The 14,455-nt window shown below is 43.2% G+C and overlaps 1 protein-coding gene across 1 annotated transcript in view; it reads left to right on the top strand.

Annotated features, from left to right (window-relative positions):
* Window positions 1-3,569: 3,569 nt before the first annotated feature.
* The window catches only part of LOC110512783 (transcription elongation regulator 1-like protein), a 205,776-nt gene continuing 194,890 nt past the window's right edge, over window positions 3,570-14,455 (top strand). Inside the window, exons 1-3 of the mRNA XM_036960842.1 lie at window positions 3,570-4,091; window positions 9,121-9,267; window positions 12,168-12,438. Coding sequence (XP_036816737.1) covers window positions 3,774-4,091; window positions 9,121-9,267; window positions 12,168-12,438 — 736 coding nt within the window. The 5' untranslated portion in view covers window positions 3,570-3,773. The remainder of the gene's footprint in view (window positions 4,092-9,120; window positions 9,268-12,167; window positions 12,439-14,455) is intronic.

The raw sequence follows: 14,455 nt of genomic DNA, 5'->3' as shown, positions 1-14,455 counted from the left end.
GTGCCTTGGTAGAAGAGTGGGGTAACATCTCACAGCAATAACTGGCAAATCTGGTGCAGTCCATGAGGAGGAGATGCACTGCAGTACTTAATGCAGCTGGTGGCCACATAAGATACTGACTGTTACTTTTGATTTTGACCCCCCCCCCCCTTTGTTCAGGGACACATTATTCCATTTCTGTTAGTCACATGTCTGTGGAACTTGTTCAGTTTATGTCTCAGTTGTTGAATCTTGTTATTTTTCATTCAAATATTGACACATGTTAAGTTTGCTGAATATAAAGCAGTTGACAATGAGAGGACGTTTCTTTTTTTGCTGAGTTTAAATGTGTCATTATACCGCTGCATGTTTCCATTCAGCCTGTGGGATAATGTTGTTTACATTTCAGTGCAGTTCAGCACGTGTATTGACTATACATTGTCACACGGTGCCATGGTGCTGAAATGGTTTGCTCCCGGTAGTATAGAGACTGGGCGGCGCTAGCGTGGTGCTGAAATGGTTTGTTCCCCCTAGTATAGAGACTGGGCGGCGCTAGCGTGGTGCTGAAATGGTAACTTCGAGCCCCGTATAGAGTTTGGGAAACGCTGCTGTAGAGACTGGGCTGCGCTGGTGGACACCGCCATGCTGCTGAAATGCGTTGTGCTCATTGTACTTTTTTGGACAATGGGAACGGAAAACCAAACAATCGTATGACTGTAACGTTACAATGTTCCCTCTAAAAGAGATAGGGAAGGGAGGGGGCACCCTTCAAACATGTATACACCCCCATATAATTTGTTCTGAATATAACGCGTTCTGCTCCCACAGTATGTTGCCTTTAAGCGATATATTTATGACTGAAAAACAGCAGGATATATAACAACACTCAGTCAAAGTTTAGGTTGTCAGGTGGCTGCTGTAAGTACCCCCAGGTGGCTCAATTTACCACGCGCTACAGTGATGTATCCTGAATGCTGGTGAGATTGTGCGTCATTCATGTGATTAGATTGTGTTCCATGTGACTTGCCATACAGTATCCAAAACCCCTGGTGCCGAGAGAGGAGATGTGGGAAGGACACTATGCTACAGTAGCGCACTGGATTGCTGCTGTTCAGAGAGGAGCGGTCCAGACTCCACTGTGGTACCGGATGATGCAGAGACAGATAGAGAGCGAGAGAGGTGCGCAGTAGGCTTCTCAGTTCTCATTGGAGACGTTTTGCAGTCGCTTAGGAATGTTTTCACGTTTTGCACTAAAGGAAGTTTTCTGAAACAGGAACAACTGTGGCTAGTCCAACCTATCCCCTATGACTTGATTGGGGAGAAGTGAGTGGAGTTAAGCCGTGGCTCTGCGCGGTGCGGTGTTGCGTTAAGGGTGACGTTCGGTGGGGAAGAGGCTGAAACGGTATCAGGGTGAGAAGAGATTATCCGTGACAGCAAATAGAAGATCTCCATTGGGCTCGAGCTCCTCTCTCTCTTTTCTGACAAACCATCACTCACCGACCAACCGTCACCGTTTGAAGATGCCCTGCGCTTCATGAACGAACGAGTGTCCTCAGTTCCTCCATTGTATGCTGGCTATACTGTAGCCTACCTGGCGACAAGGCTGCATGTTTTGGATATTTGGATAGGATAAACAGCGTAGTCATTTTTGGATTGAAATTACCAACGGAAAATTAATTCGTAAATGATGGACGAGCGATGTCAATAGTGGACAACTGAAGGAATTGATAGCCTACAACGCATTATAGGTGAGGTGGAGGATATCTGATCCAATGTGAAGACTGATTTTTAAATTAACTTTCCATCCAAACTTCAATTGTGCCCCATTCATTCCCATATTTGAATGTCAAACTAAACACATTGTTATTCTTATTTAATTTGGAGTGATAGGCTACCTCTCATTGACAAGGTCCATCTGGTGCGGAACAAGGGAGACAACTAATTCCCGTGTGTTCTTATTGATTTATATTTCAACGCAGATATTACACAATTTACAAGGACTTTACCAACATGCATCTCCAAGTTGTAGGCTTATTTGATAAACTTGCCAGCTGGTCTCCGTTGTCTTGGTAGCCTTCCCTTACAGTAGAATATGTAAATTAACAGATGTGGGAATCGATCAAGCACATTTTTCCTTCTTGAAAAAAACGGTACGTCTATTAGACCGGGGGGGTTTTCAAACATCTTCTGGGTGAACCCCAGCCGTTCCAATTATTTGAACGATTACACAGCTAGCATACCTGATTTAACTTGTCAATTAATCATCAAGCCCTTGGAATAGATGAATCAGGTGAGCTAGTTCGTTTGAGGGTCCCAGAGAAGAGGTTTGAAAACCTGAATATTAAGCGTAATCCTAATTCATAATGCAAATGCGCATTATACTTTATTAGGCGTCTTTCATAGTCCGAAACGTGTATGTGTCTCAGTGTTCAATAATTGTGCACCCTTTGGATGTAATACTTTTCACATTCTCCTCGCAGCTCAATAACAGCCTCTGGAATGCGCTCTCCATAAAACCCGATAGAACCCCGTTTAAGGTATTCTAGAACACCTGCTAATTGTTGTTATTTTATCCCTCTTCCGATCACCCCGCAGACCATTGCATGGAATAAATGTGTGCACGGGCTGCCTGCATCGTGACCATCTGCCATAAGTCATTTATCATGACGTTTCTTTATATTTCTTGTTTTCATCCATCGGCCCCTCTAACTACATGTAGAGTTAGTTATGAGTGATACTGCCTTGTACCTCACTAAATCAATACCTACAAGTGCTGTAATTACTTGTTGTGTAGAGTATTTCCAGTGAGTGGTGTGTCTGCCTAGCTGCTTGTGTGTGTGTGTGACTGCCTGGCTGCTTGTGTGTGTGTGTGACTGCCTGGCTGCTTGTGTGTGTGTGTGACTGCCTAGCTGCTTGTGTGTGTGTGTGACTGCCTAGCTGCTTGTGTGTGTGTGTGAGTGACTGCCTAGCTGCTTGTGTGTGTGTGTGAGTGACTGCCTAGCTGCTTGTGTGTGTGTGTGTGTGTGTGTGTGTGTGTGAGTGACTGCCTAGCTACTTGTGTGTGTGAGTGAGGGACTGCCTAGCTGTTTGTGTGTGTGAGTGACTGCCTAGCTGCTTGTGTGTGTGTGTGTGAGAGTGAGTGACTGCCTAGCTGCTTGTGTGTGTGTGTGTGTGTGTGTGTGTGTGTGTGTGTGTGTGTGTGTGTGTGTGTGTGTGTGTGTGTGACTGCCTAGCTGCTTGTGTGTGTGTGTGTGTGAGTGACTGCCTAGCTGCTTGTGTGTGTGTGTGAGTGAGTGACTGCCTAGCTGCTTGTGTGTGTGTGTGAGTGACTGCCTAGCTGCTTGTGTGTGTGTGTGTGTGTGTGTGTGTGTGAGAGTGAGTGACTGCCTATCTGCTTGTGTGTGTGTGTGTGACTGCCTAGCTGCTTGTGTGTGTGTGTGACTGCCTAGCTGCTTGTGTGTGTGTGAGTGACTGCCTAGCTTCTTGTGTGTGTGTGTGACTGCCTAGCTGCTTGTGTGTGTGTGAGTGACTGCCTAGCTTCTTGTGTGTGTGTGTGTGTGTGTGTGTGTGTGTGTGTGTGTGTGTGTGTGTGTGTGTGTGTGTGTGAGTGAGTGAGTGAGTGGGTGTGTGAGTGTGAGTGAGTGTGTGTGTGAGTATGGGCAGGTGCCTCTCACCAGGTCTCCCATCCTTTATTCTTTATCAACCTACTTGATAATAATGAAACAATGTCCTCTCTGAAGTCTAGGGTCCCTCCCAGCCTTTCCAGGTGTTGTGTGGTGGTCTAGAATGTAGGGATGATCCCTGTGGGGCGACTGAAGGCTCAGCCACAGCTGTGGCAGATAGAGAGAGATGCCTCTCCATGGCTGTGGATGCTCCCTGGCCCTGGTTCTGCTGCTGCCTCGGGGCTCTGCCGGCTGGGTGCCAATACAGCCCCCATTGCCGCGCCACACCATCACCACCCCTTCCTGCTCTCCCATCACCACCCTCCTCCGTTGCTCCAAGCCGTCTCCAGCTGGCAGCTGTCCTGTGATCCCTTCCTGCCTCTGGCCAGGATACCGACACACACAGCAGCTAACCCTGGCATCAGTCAGTTTCCCCTGCAGAACGTGCAGGTAGGTTGCTATCAGATAAAACTAGATATTTTCAGAATTATGGTTATTATGAATGATAAATAGTGTTTGCTATAAACCTGAGCAACATTCATGTCCACACTGATAGGGGATTACACTCACAGAGAGACAGACACTCACCTGCACTCGTAAACATAGGCAGGCACACATGTACGCACGAACGGACACACACGTGCCCTGGGTTGGTCTAGTTAGTCTGATGAAAACTGGTCCGTACAGCCCCACGTCCGTGCCGTTACTATCTGCATACAGATTTCAGAGGGATATTGCATTACCACTTCAGCTGGGGAGTTTAGCTATGTTGCTGACAAATGTAATAGTTGTTTGGACATTATCAACTCCATGCCCTAGTGGTTATGTATAATAGAAATGAGCCATTTAGCACGCGCTGTTATTCGAAGCCACTTCCTGTCATTTGCGCATACATTTTATTTAATTTTATTTATAATGCATGGGTGGTCCCAGGAATCAAACACCACACATCCTGACAATGCAAACACCACACTCTACCAACTGAGCGACAGATGGATGTTGTTCCTTCCTAATGGAAAGTGAACCATGTAGCACAATGTCAAGAGTATTTCCATATGTACAGTGGGGCAAAAAAAAGTATTTAGTCAACCACGAATTGTGCAAGTTCTCCCACTTAAAAAGATGAGAGAGGCCTGTAATTTTCATCATAGGTACACTTCAACTATGACAGGCAACATGAGAAAAAAAAAATCCAGAAAATCACATTGTAGGATTTTTAATGAATTTATTTGCAAATTATGGTGGAAAAGAAGTATTCCCATATGCATGCCCTGAGTGGCCTGAAGTGTAGTGTGACTGCAGTGGGTCTCTGATTGCAACAGCGGTGCTTTTAGTGTCTTCTTTACATCCTGATGATCAGAGCACATTCTTCCTCCTGGTCCTCTGATGCCGCTCACACAGACAAACACAGCGTGACATTTAACTGAGGAGAGCAGAGAGCGGACTTGATCAAGACAGGTCAGGCATATTGGCACTGATGTCGCCCTTGGCTTTTTCACACCGTTAACCACCATTCATAGGGAGGATACTGTAGAAGGCACTTACTATTAGTGGCATGGAGGAGAAGAAGAGGAGAGGAAAGGAGAATGAACGCAGCAACAGACACAGCAGGTGTTTGATGTGATATGTTTGCAATGCAAAGCTTTTTCAGAAGAAGCTTGTGATTGATTTTTAATGTGGCAGTTGGTGGGACGAGTCAGCGTGTCTCACAGAGAGAGACCAATGTCTTCTGTCTGTCAGGAACCATGCATAGATGGCTAAGACTGAGTAGATTGGTGGAGACTAGATGCATAACTCTATGCTCTGAATATTACGCTTTTATTACGCTCTTCCATCGTGAAGGATTCTGAGGAGCCCCAGAATGAAGTTGTGCATTATTGTTATACACATTTGAAAGGCTTGTCAGTGGCAGACAGTAGGCTATGTTCTGTTCTGTTTATAGCCCTTACCTAGTTCTATATGACTCTAATTCATCCACTGTGCCATCCTACCAACTATAGTTCATCATCCACCGTGCCATCCTACCAACTATAGCTCATCATCCACTGTGCCATCCTACCAACTATAGCTCATCATCCACTGTGCCATCCTACCAACTATAGTTCATCATCCACTGTGCCATCCTACCAACTACAATACCAACTACAATTCATCATCCACTGTGCCATCCTACCAACTATAGTTCATCATCCAATGTGCCATCCTACCAACAACAATTCATCATCCACCGTGCCATCCTACCAACTATAGCTCATCATCCACCGTGCCATCTTACCAACTATAGTTCATCATCCACCGTGCCATCCTACCGACTACAGTTCATCATCCCCCATGCCATCCTACCAACTACAGTTCATCATCCACCATACCATCCTACCAACTACAGTTCATTGTCCACCATACCATCCTACCAACTACAGTTCATTGTCCACCATACCATCCTACCAACTACAGTTAATTGTCCACCATACCATCCTACCAACTACAGTTCATTGTCCACCATACCATCCTACCAACTACAGTTAATTGTCCACCATACCATCCTACCAACTACAGTTAATTGTCCACCTTACCATCCTACCAACTACAGTTCATTGTCCACCATACCATCCTACCAACTACAGTTCATTGTCCACCATACCATCCTACCAACTACAGTTAATTGTCCACCATACCATCCTACCAACTACAGTTAATTGTCCACCTTACCATCCTACCAACTACAGTTCATTGTCCACCATACCATCCTACCAAATACAGTTCATTGTCCACCATACCATCCTACCAACTACAGTTAATTGTCCACCATACCATCCTACCAACTACAGTTAATTGTCCACCATACCATCCTACCAACTATAGTTAATTGTCCACCATGCCATCTTACCAACTACAGTTAATTGTCCACCATACCATCCTACCAACTACAGTTCATTGTCCACCATACCATCCTACCAACTACAGTTAATTTTCCACCATACCATCCTACCAACTACCGTTCATCATCCCTGACATGGAACAGTGAAGTTTATATGGGTTAGAGAGTTTTCAGTTTTGTATAGTGAAGGATAAAAAAAAATCCAGGAGTTTATATTTTTTAATTAGATAGTCCTTGTTAGCATCTTGTTAGTTTATCTTCTTTAATGAGGTAGTGCTTGTTTGCATCTTGTTAGTTTATCTTCTTTAATGAAGTAGTGCTTGTTAGCATCTTGTTAGTTTATCTTCTTTAATGAGGTAGTGCTTGTTTGCATCTTGTTAGTTTATCTTCTTTAATGAGGTAGTGCTTGTTAGTTTATCTTCTTTAATGAGGTAGTGCTTGTTTGCATCTTGTTAGTTTATCTTCTTTAATGAGGTAGTGCTTGTTAGCATCTTGTTAGTTTATATTCTTTAATGAAGTAGTGCTTGTTAGCATCTTGTTAGTTTATATTCTTTAATAAAGTAGTGCTTGTTAGCATCTTGTTAGTTTATATTCTTTAATGAAGTAGTGCTTGTTAGTTTGTATTCTTTAATGAAGTAGTGCTTGTTAGCATCTTGTTAGTTTATATTCTTTAATGAAGTAGTGCTTGTTAGCATCTTGTTAGTTTATCTTCTTTAATGAGGTAGTGCTTGTTAGCATCTTGTTAGTTTATCTTCTTTAATGAGGTAGTGCTTGTTAGTATCTTGTTAGTTTATATTCTTTAATGAAGTAGTGCTTGTTAGTTTATCTTCTTTAATGAGGTAGTGCTTGTTAGCATCTTGTTAGTTTATCTTCTTTAATGAGGTAGTGCTTGTTTGCATCTTGTTAGTTTATATTCTTTAATGAGGTAGTGCTTGTTTGCATCTTGTTAGTTTATATTCTTTAATGAGTTAGTGCTTGTTTGCATCTTGTTAGTTTATCTTCTTTAATGAGGTAGTGCTTGTTTGCATCTTGTTAGTTTATCTTCTTTAATGAAGTAGTGCTTGTTAGTTTATCTTCTTTAATGAGGTAGTGCTTGTTTGCATCTTGTTAGTTTATCTTCTTTAATGAGGTAGTGCTTGTTAGCATCTTGTTAGTTTATATTCTTTAATGAAGTAGTGCTTGTTAGTTTATCTTCTTTAATGAGGTAGTGCTTGTTAGTTTATCTTCTTTAATGAGGTAGTGCTTGTTAGCATCTTGTTAGTTTATCTTCTTTAATGAGGTAGTGCTTGTTAGCATCTTGTTAGTTTATCTTCTTTAATGAGGTAGTGCTTGTTAGTTTATCTTCTTTAATGAGGTAGTGCTTGTTAGTTTATCTTCTTTAATGAGGTAGTGCTTGTTTGCATCTTGTTAGTTTATCTTCTTTAATGAGGTAGTGCTTGTTAGCATCTTGTTAGTTTATCTTCTTTAATGAGGTAGTGCTTGTTAGTTTATCTTCTTTAATGAGGTAGTGCTTGTTAGCATCTTGTTAGTTTATCTTCTTTAATGAGGTAGTGCTTGTTAGTTTATCTTCTTTAATGAGGTAGTGCTTGTTAGCATCTTGTTAGTTTATCTTCTTTAATGAAGTAGTGCTTGTTAGCATCTTGTTAGTTTATATTCTTTAATGAAGTAGTGCTTGTTAGTTTATCTTCTTTAATGAAGTAGTCCTTGTTAGTTTATCTTCTTTAATGAGGTAGTGCTTGTTAGCATCTTGTTAGTTTATCTTCTTTAATGAAGTAGTGCTTGTTAGTTTATATTTTTTAATTAGATAGTCCTTGTTAGCATCTTGTTAGTTTATCTTCTTTAATGAGGTAGTGCTTGTTAGCATCTTGTTAGTTTATATTCTTTAATGAAGTAGTGCTTGTTAGCATCTTGTTAGTTTGTATTCTTTAATGAGGTAGTGCTTGTTAGCATCTTGTTAGTTTGTATTCTTTAATGAAGTAGTGCTTGTTTGCATCTTGTTAGTTTATATTCTTTAATGATGTAGTGCTTGTTAGTTTGTATTCTTTAATGAGGTAGTGCTTGTTTGCATCTTGTTAGTTTATCTTCTTTAATGAGGTAGTGCTTGTTTGCATCTTGTTAGTTTATCTTCTTTAATGAAGTAGTGCTTGTTAGTTTATATTCTTTAATGAAGTAGTGCTTGTTAGTTTATCTTCTTTAATGAGGTAGTGCTTGTTTGCATCTTGTTAGTTTATCTTCTTTAATGAAGTAGTGCTTGTTAGCATCTTGTTAGTTTATCTTCTTTAATGAGGTAGTGCTTGTTAGCATCTTGTTAGTTTATCTTCTTTAATGAGGTAGTGCTTGTTAGCATCTTGTTAGTTTATCTTCTTTAATGAGGTAGTGCTTGTTAGCATCTTGTTAGTTTATCTTCTTTAATGAATTAGTGCTTGTTAGTTTATCTTCTTTAATGAATTAGTGCTTGTTAGCATCTTGTTAAGACACCAACGTCCCCTGCCACAAGCAATTCAAGCTACTTCCAGAAATAAAGTTTGAATCATCCAATGAGATCTCTAAACCTGAATGATGTGTATTTCCTGTCTTCTAATATGTTTCATTTCCTCTCAGTGGGAGCTGCCATCTCCACACCACGTGCTGAGATTTCAGCCTTCGGCCAACCTGGAGCTGGTCCCTGTGTTTCCCCATCTGCACCGCTCAGTGCTGCCTCCTCACTGTGGCAAAGGATGGGTGGAGAAACAGGTCCCCGACTACAAGGTAGACAAACCACTGCAACCTGGCCTGAGTCGCAAATGGCACCCTACTCCCTATATAGAGTCCTATGGGCCCTGGTCACAAGTAGTGCATAGGGTGCCATTCGATCTGCATACAGGGTCTCAGACTTCAGCTGTATCTGTCACAGATAGACTCACCGTAATCCCTGCTGTATCTGTCACAGATAGACTCACTGTAATCCCTGCTGTATCTGTCACAGATAGACTCACTGCCGTATCTGTCACAGATAGACTCACTGTAATCCCAGCTGTATCTGTCACAGACAGACTCACTGTAATCCCGGCTGTATCTGTCACAGACAGACTCACTGTAATCCCTGCTGTATCTGTCACAGATAGACTCACTGTCATATCTGTCACAGATAGACTCAATGTAATCCCTGCTGTATCTGTCACAGATAGACTCACTGTAATCCCTGCTGTATCTGTCACAGATATACTCACTGTAATCCCTGCTGTATCTGTCACAGATAGACTCACTGTAATCCCTGCTGTATCTGTCACAGATAGACTCACTGTAATCCCTGCTGTGTCTGTCACAGATAGACTCACTGCCGTATCTGTCACAGATAGACTCACTGTAATCCCTGCTGTATCTGTCACAGATAGACTCACTGTAATCCCTGCTGTGTCTGTCACAGATAGACTCACTGTAATCCCTGCTGTATCTGTCACAGATAGACTCACTGCCGTATCTGTCACAGATAGACTCACTGTAATCCCTGCTGTATCTGTCACAGATAGACTCACTGTAATCCCTGCTGTGTCTGTCACAGATAGACTCAATGTAATCCCTGCTGTATCTGTCACAGATAGACTCACTGTAATCCCTGCTGTGTCTGTCACAGATAGACTCACTGTAATCCCTGCTGTGTCTGTCACAGATAGACTCAATGTAATCCCTGCTGTATCTGTCACAGATAGACTCACTGTAATCCCTGCTGTGTCTGTCACAGATAGACTCACTGTAATCCCTGCTGTATCTTTCACAGATAGACTCACTGTAATCCCTGCTGTGTCTGTCACAGATAGACTCAATGTAATCCCTGCTGTATCTGTCACAGATAGACTCACTGTCGTATCTGTCACAGATAGACTCACTGTAATCCCTGCTGTGTCTGTCACAGATATACCTACTGTAATCCCTGCTGTATCTGTCACAGATAGACTCATTGTAATCCCGGCTGTATCTGTCACTGTACAGTTATCACTGTAATGGTCAAGGACAGTTATCACTGTAATTTTTATTTATTTTACCTTTATTTAACTAGGCAAGTCAGTTAAGAACAAATTCTTATTTTCAATGACGGCCTAGAAACAGTGGGTTAACTGCCTGTTCAGGGGTTCACAGATTTGTACCTTGTCAGCTCGGTTACTAGTCCAACGCTCTAACCACTAGGCTACCCTGCCGCCCCAATGGTCAAGGACAGTTATCACTGTATGATTACAGACAGTTATCACTGTAATGATTACAGACAGTTATCACTGAACAGTTCACACTGTAATCCCTGTAATGGTAAATGATTACACTGTAATGATTACAGACAGTTATCACTGAACAGTTCACACTGTATGATTACGGACAGTTCACACTGTATGATTACAGACAGTTATCACTGAACAGTTCACACTGTATGATTACAGACAGTTATCACTGAACAATTCACACTGTATGATTACAGACAGTTATCACTGTATGATTACAGACAGTTATCACTGTAATGATTACAGACAGTTATCACTGTATGATTACAGACAGTTATCACTGTATGATTACAGACAGTTATCACTGAACAGTTCACACTGTAATCCCTGTAATGGTTAATGATTACACTGTAATGATTACGGACACTGTTCAAGGACTGTTCAAGGACTGTTCAAGGACAGTTCAAACTGTAATCTCTGTAATGGTTAAGGACAGTTGACTCTGTAAGCACTATATTGTATTATTTTACCTTTATTTAACTTGGCAAGTCAGTTAAGAACACATTCTTATTAACAATGACAGCATATGAACAGTGGGTTAACTGCCTTGTTCAGAGGCAGAACTGCCTTGTTCAGATGGCTTGGCAGCTCGGGGATTTGATCTAGCAACCTTTCGGTTACTGGCCCAACACTCTAACCACTAGGCTACCAGCCGCCCCGTAATGGTCAAGGACAGGTCAATTTGAAGAGGGTCTCTGTATAAGGCCCTTGTTTTCTTTCCATGATTGTGGAATTGCCTGTCGTCTCTGTGTTTCAAGATTTACAACAGCTGTCCTGAACAACATCGTGACTCTCTGTGTCTCTAGGTTTTCCCAGACACTCTTCCTTAACTCTGTGTGTCTACCTCAGGAAATCTGTTTGGAGGGTATAAACAGACATAAAGGTCCAGTTTACCTGAAAACTCTTGCTTCTCTATGTCTCTAGGTTTACCTGATCAACAACTTGTCTCTCCGTCTCTAGGTTTACCTGATCAACAACGTGTCTCTACGTCTCTAGGTTTACCTAATCAACAACGTGTCTCTACGTCTCTAGGTTTACCTGATCAACAACTTGTCTCTCTGTCTCTAGGTTTACCTAATCAACAACTTGTCTCTCCGTCTCTAGGTTTACCTGATCAACAACGTGTCTCTCTGTCTCTAGGTTTACCTAATCAACAACTTGTCTCTCTGTCTCTAGGTTTACCTGATCAACAACTTGTCTCTCTGTCTCTAGGTTTACCTAATCAACAACTTGTCTCTCTGTCTCTAGGTTTACCTAATCAACAACTTGTCTCTCTGTCTCTAGGTTTATCTGATCAACAACTTGTCTCTGTGTTTGTAGGTTTATCTGAACAAGAACTTGCCTCTGTCTTTGTTTTTCTATGTGTACCTGACGCTCCTGCCTCCCTTGTGTCTCTAGGCATACTTGAACAACACTCTGGCTCTGGAGAACACCTGGCTTACTCCGGAGGAAATAGGAATCTTCCAGCGGCACGAAAAACCATTGTTGATGACAAATCAAATGGCAATGAGCATATCTAGGCCAGCTACTGCCTCCAGGAGTCTCAACTCTCTCCTCATGTCACCCAGACCTGCTGCCTCCAGGAGTCTCAACTCTCTCCTCATGTCACCCAGACCTGCTGCCTCCAGGAGTCTCAACTCTCTCCTCATGTCACCCAGACGTATATCAGGTTAGTGGAGTGTTGTTTTACCTAGCGACCTGCTCCGTACTTTACAAGTCTGTCTGCTGCCTCCTCTCAGCCACAGCCCCATCTATCCGCTGTTCTCCTCATAATGGTTATCATCTTTAATACGTTTTCTGATCCCAAAGTTTAATCCCCTCTTTTTAAACAGACTGTAGAGATAGCAGCAGTACTCCCACCGTGTCCCAAATGGCACCCTATTCTCTATATAGTGCACTACTTTTGACCAGGTCCCTATGGCACTACACATAGGGAATAGGGTGGAAATTTGGGATGCATCCACTGTCAATCTGCATTTTACGCTACTTGTTAAAACTTTACGAGGAGCCGTACCATCTGTGAGTGTGTAGGAGGGGAGTTGGGTTGGGAAGAGGCATGCGTGAACAGGAACCTCATTAAACACAATTGGTTTCAGATACGTTGGTTTCAGATACATTGGTTTCAGGGCTGCTGAAGTGGAACCGTTTACCAGTCAGTGGGTAGCAGCGTTCTCCTGCTTCTCTGACGGAAGGCTCCAGAGGGGTTTATTCCGCAGATAAACCTAGTATGGTGACACTGACATATAGGTTGACTATCAAATGGCACCCTGTTCCCTATATAGTGCACTTCTTCTGGATACTAAGAGCATGTATTATTAGGTAGGCATGGAGACTCTATTCCCTATTAACTAAATGACCTTGGTCAAAAGTAGTGCGCTTATATAGGGGAACAGGAAGCCACTTGGGACTCGGGCTGGGTCTCTGCTCTGCGACAAGGGCACTTGGTGACCTGACGAAACAAGCTGTAAAAAGGTGGGAACGTCAGAGAACAAACCATGACTGAGGAATGACTGAGATGTTTCTTCTTGTTGTTTGTCTGAATCAGGAGTAAAGGAGAACACTAACCTCACACTGAGCTGAACCAGGCTGTGTTGCACCTGGGAAATGTGGATACTTCCCAAATGGCACCCTGCTGATTTTAATGCACTCCTTATAACCAGGGTCCTTACGACTCTAGTGCACTATATAGGGAATAGTGTTCGATTTGGGACGAAGCCTTAGTGCTGGACGTTATAGTGTCCAGGTATAGTACTGTGTGAGGAAAGTCATGTATGACAAGGTAAAAATCTGTTGTTCCGCGCCTGAGCAAGGCCGTTAACCCACTGTTCCCCTGAGCAAGGCAGTTACTGTTCCCCTGAACAAGGTCGTTAACCCACTGTTCCCCTGAACAAGGCAGTTAACCCACTGTTCCCCTGAGCAAGGCCGTTAACCCACTGTTCCCCTGAGCAAGGCAGTTAACCCACTGTTCCCCTGAACAAGGCAGTTAACCCACTGTTCCCCTGAGCAAGGCCGTTAACCCACTGTTCCCCTGAACAAGGCAGTTAACCCACTGTTCCCCTGAGCAAGGCCGTTAACCCACTGTTCCCATGAGCAAGGCAGTTGACCCACTGTTCCCCTGAGCAAGGCAGTTAACCCACTGTTCCCCTGAACAAGGCAGTTAACCCACTGTTCCCCTGAGCAAGGCAGTTAACCCACTGTTCCCCTGAACAAGGCAGTTAACCCACTGTTCCCCTGAGCAAGGCAGTTAACCCACTGTTCCCCTGAGCAAGGCCGTTAACCCACTGTTCCCCTGAGCAAGGCAGTTAACCCACTGTTCCCCTGAGCAATGCCGTTAACCCACTGTTTCCCTGAACAAGGCAGTTAACCCACTGTTCCCCTGAACAAGGCCGTTAACCCACTGTTCCCCTGAGCAATGCAGTTCACCCTGCGTACCACTGCTGGCTTGCTTCTGAAGCTAAGCAGGGTTGGTCCTGGTCAGTCCTTGGATGGGAGACCAGATGCTGCTGGAAGTGGTGTTGGAGGGCCAGTAGGAGGCACTCTTTCCACTGGTCTAAAAAATATCCCAATGCCCCAGGGCAGTGATTGGGGACACTGCCCTGTGTAGGGTGCCGTCTCTCGGATGGGACGTTAAACGGGTGTCCTGACTCTCTGAGATCATTAAAGATCCCATGGCACTTATCGTAAGA

This window comes from Oncorhynchus mykiss, chromosome 23, assembly GCF_013265735.2.
Source record: "Oncorhynchus mykiss isolate Arlee chromosome 23, USDA_OmykA_1.1, whole genome shotgun sequence".
Taxonomy (NCBI): domain Eukaryota; kingdom Metazoa; phylum Chordata; class Actinopteri; order Salmoniformes; family Salmonidae; genus Oncorhynchus; species Oncorhynchus mykiss.
This window is presented reverse-complemented; position numbering and strand designations above follow the sequence as displayed.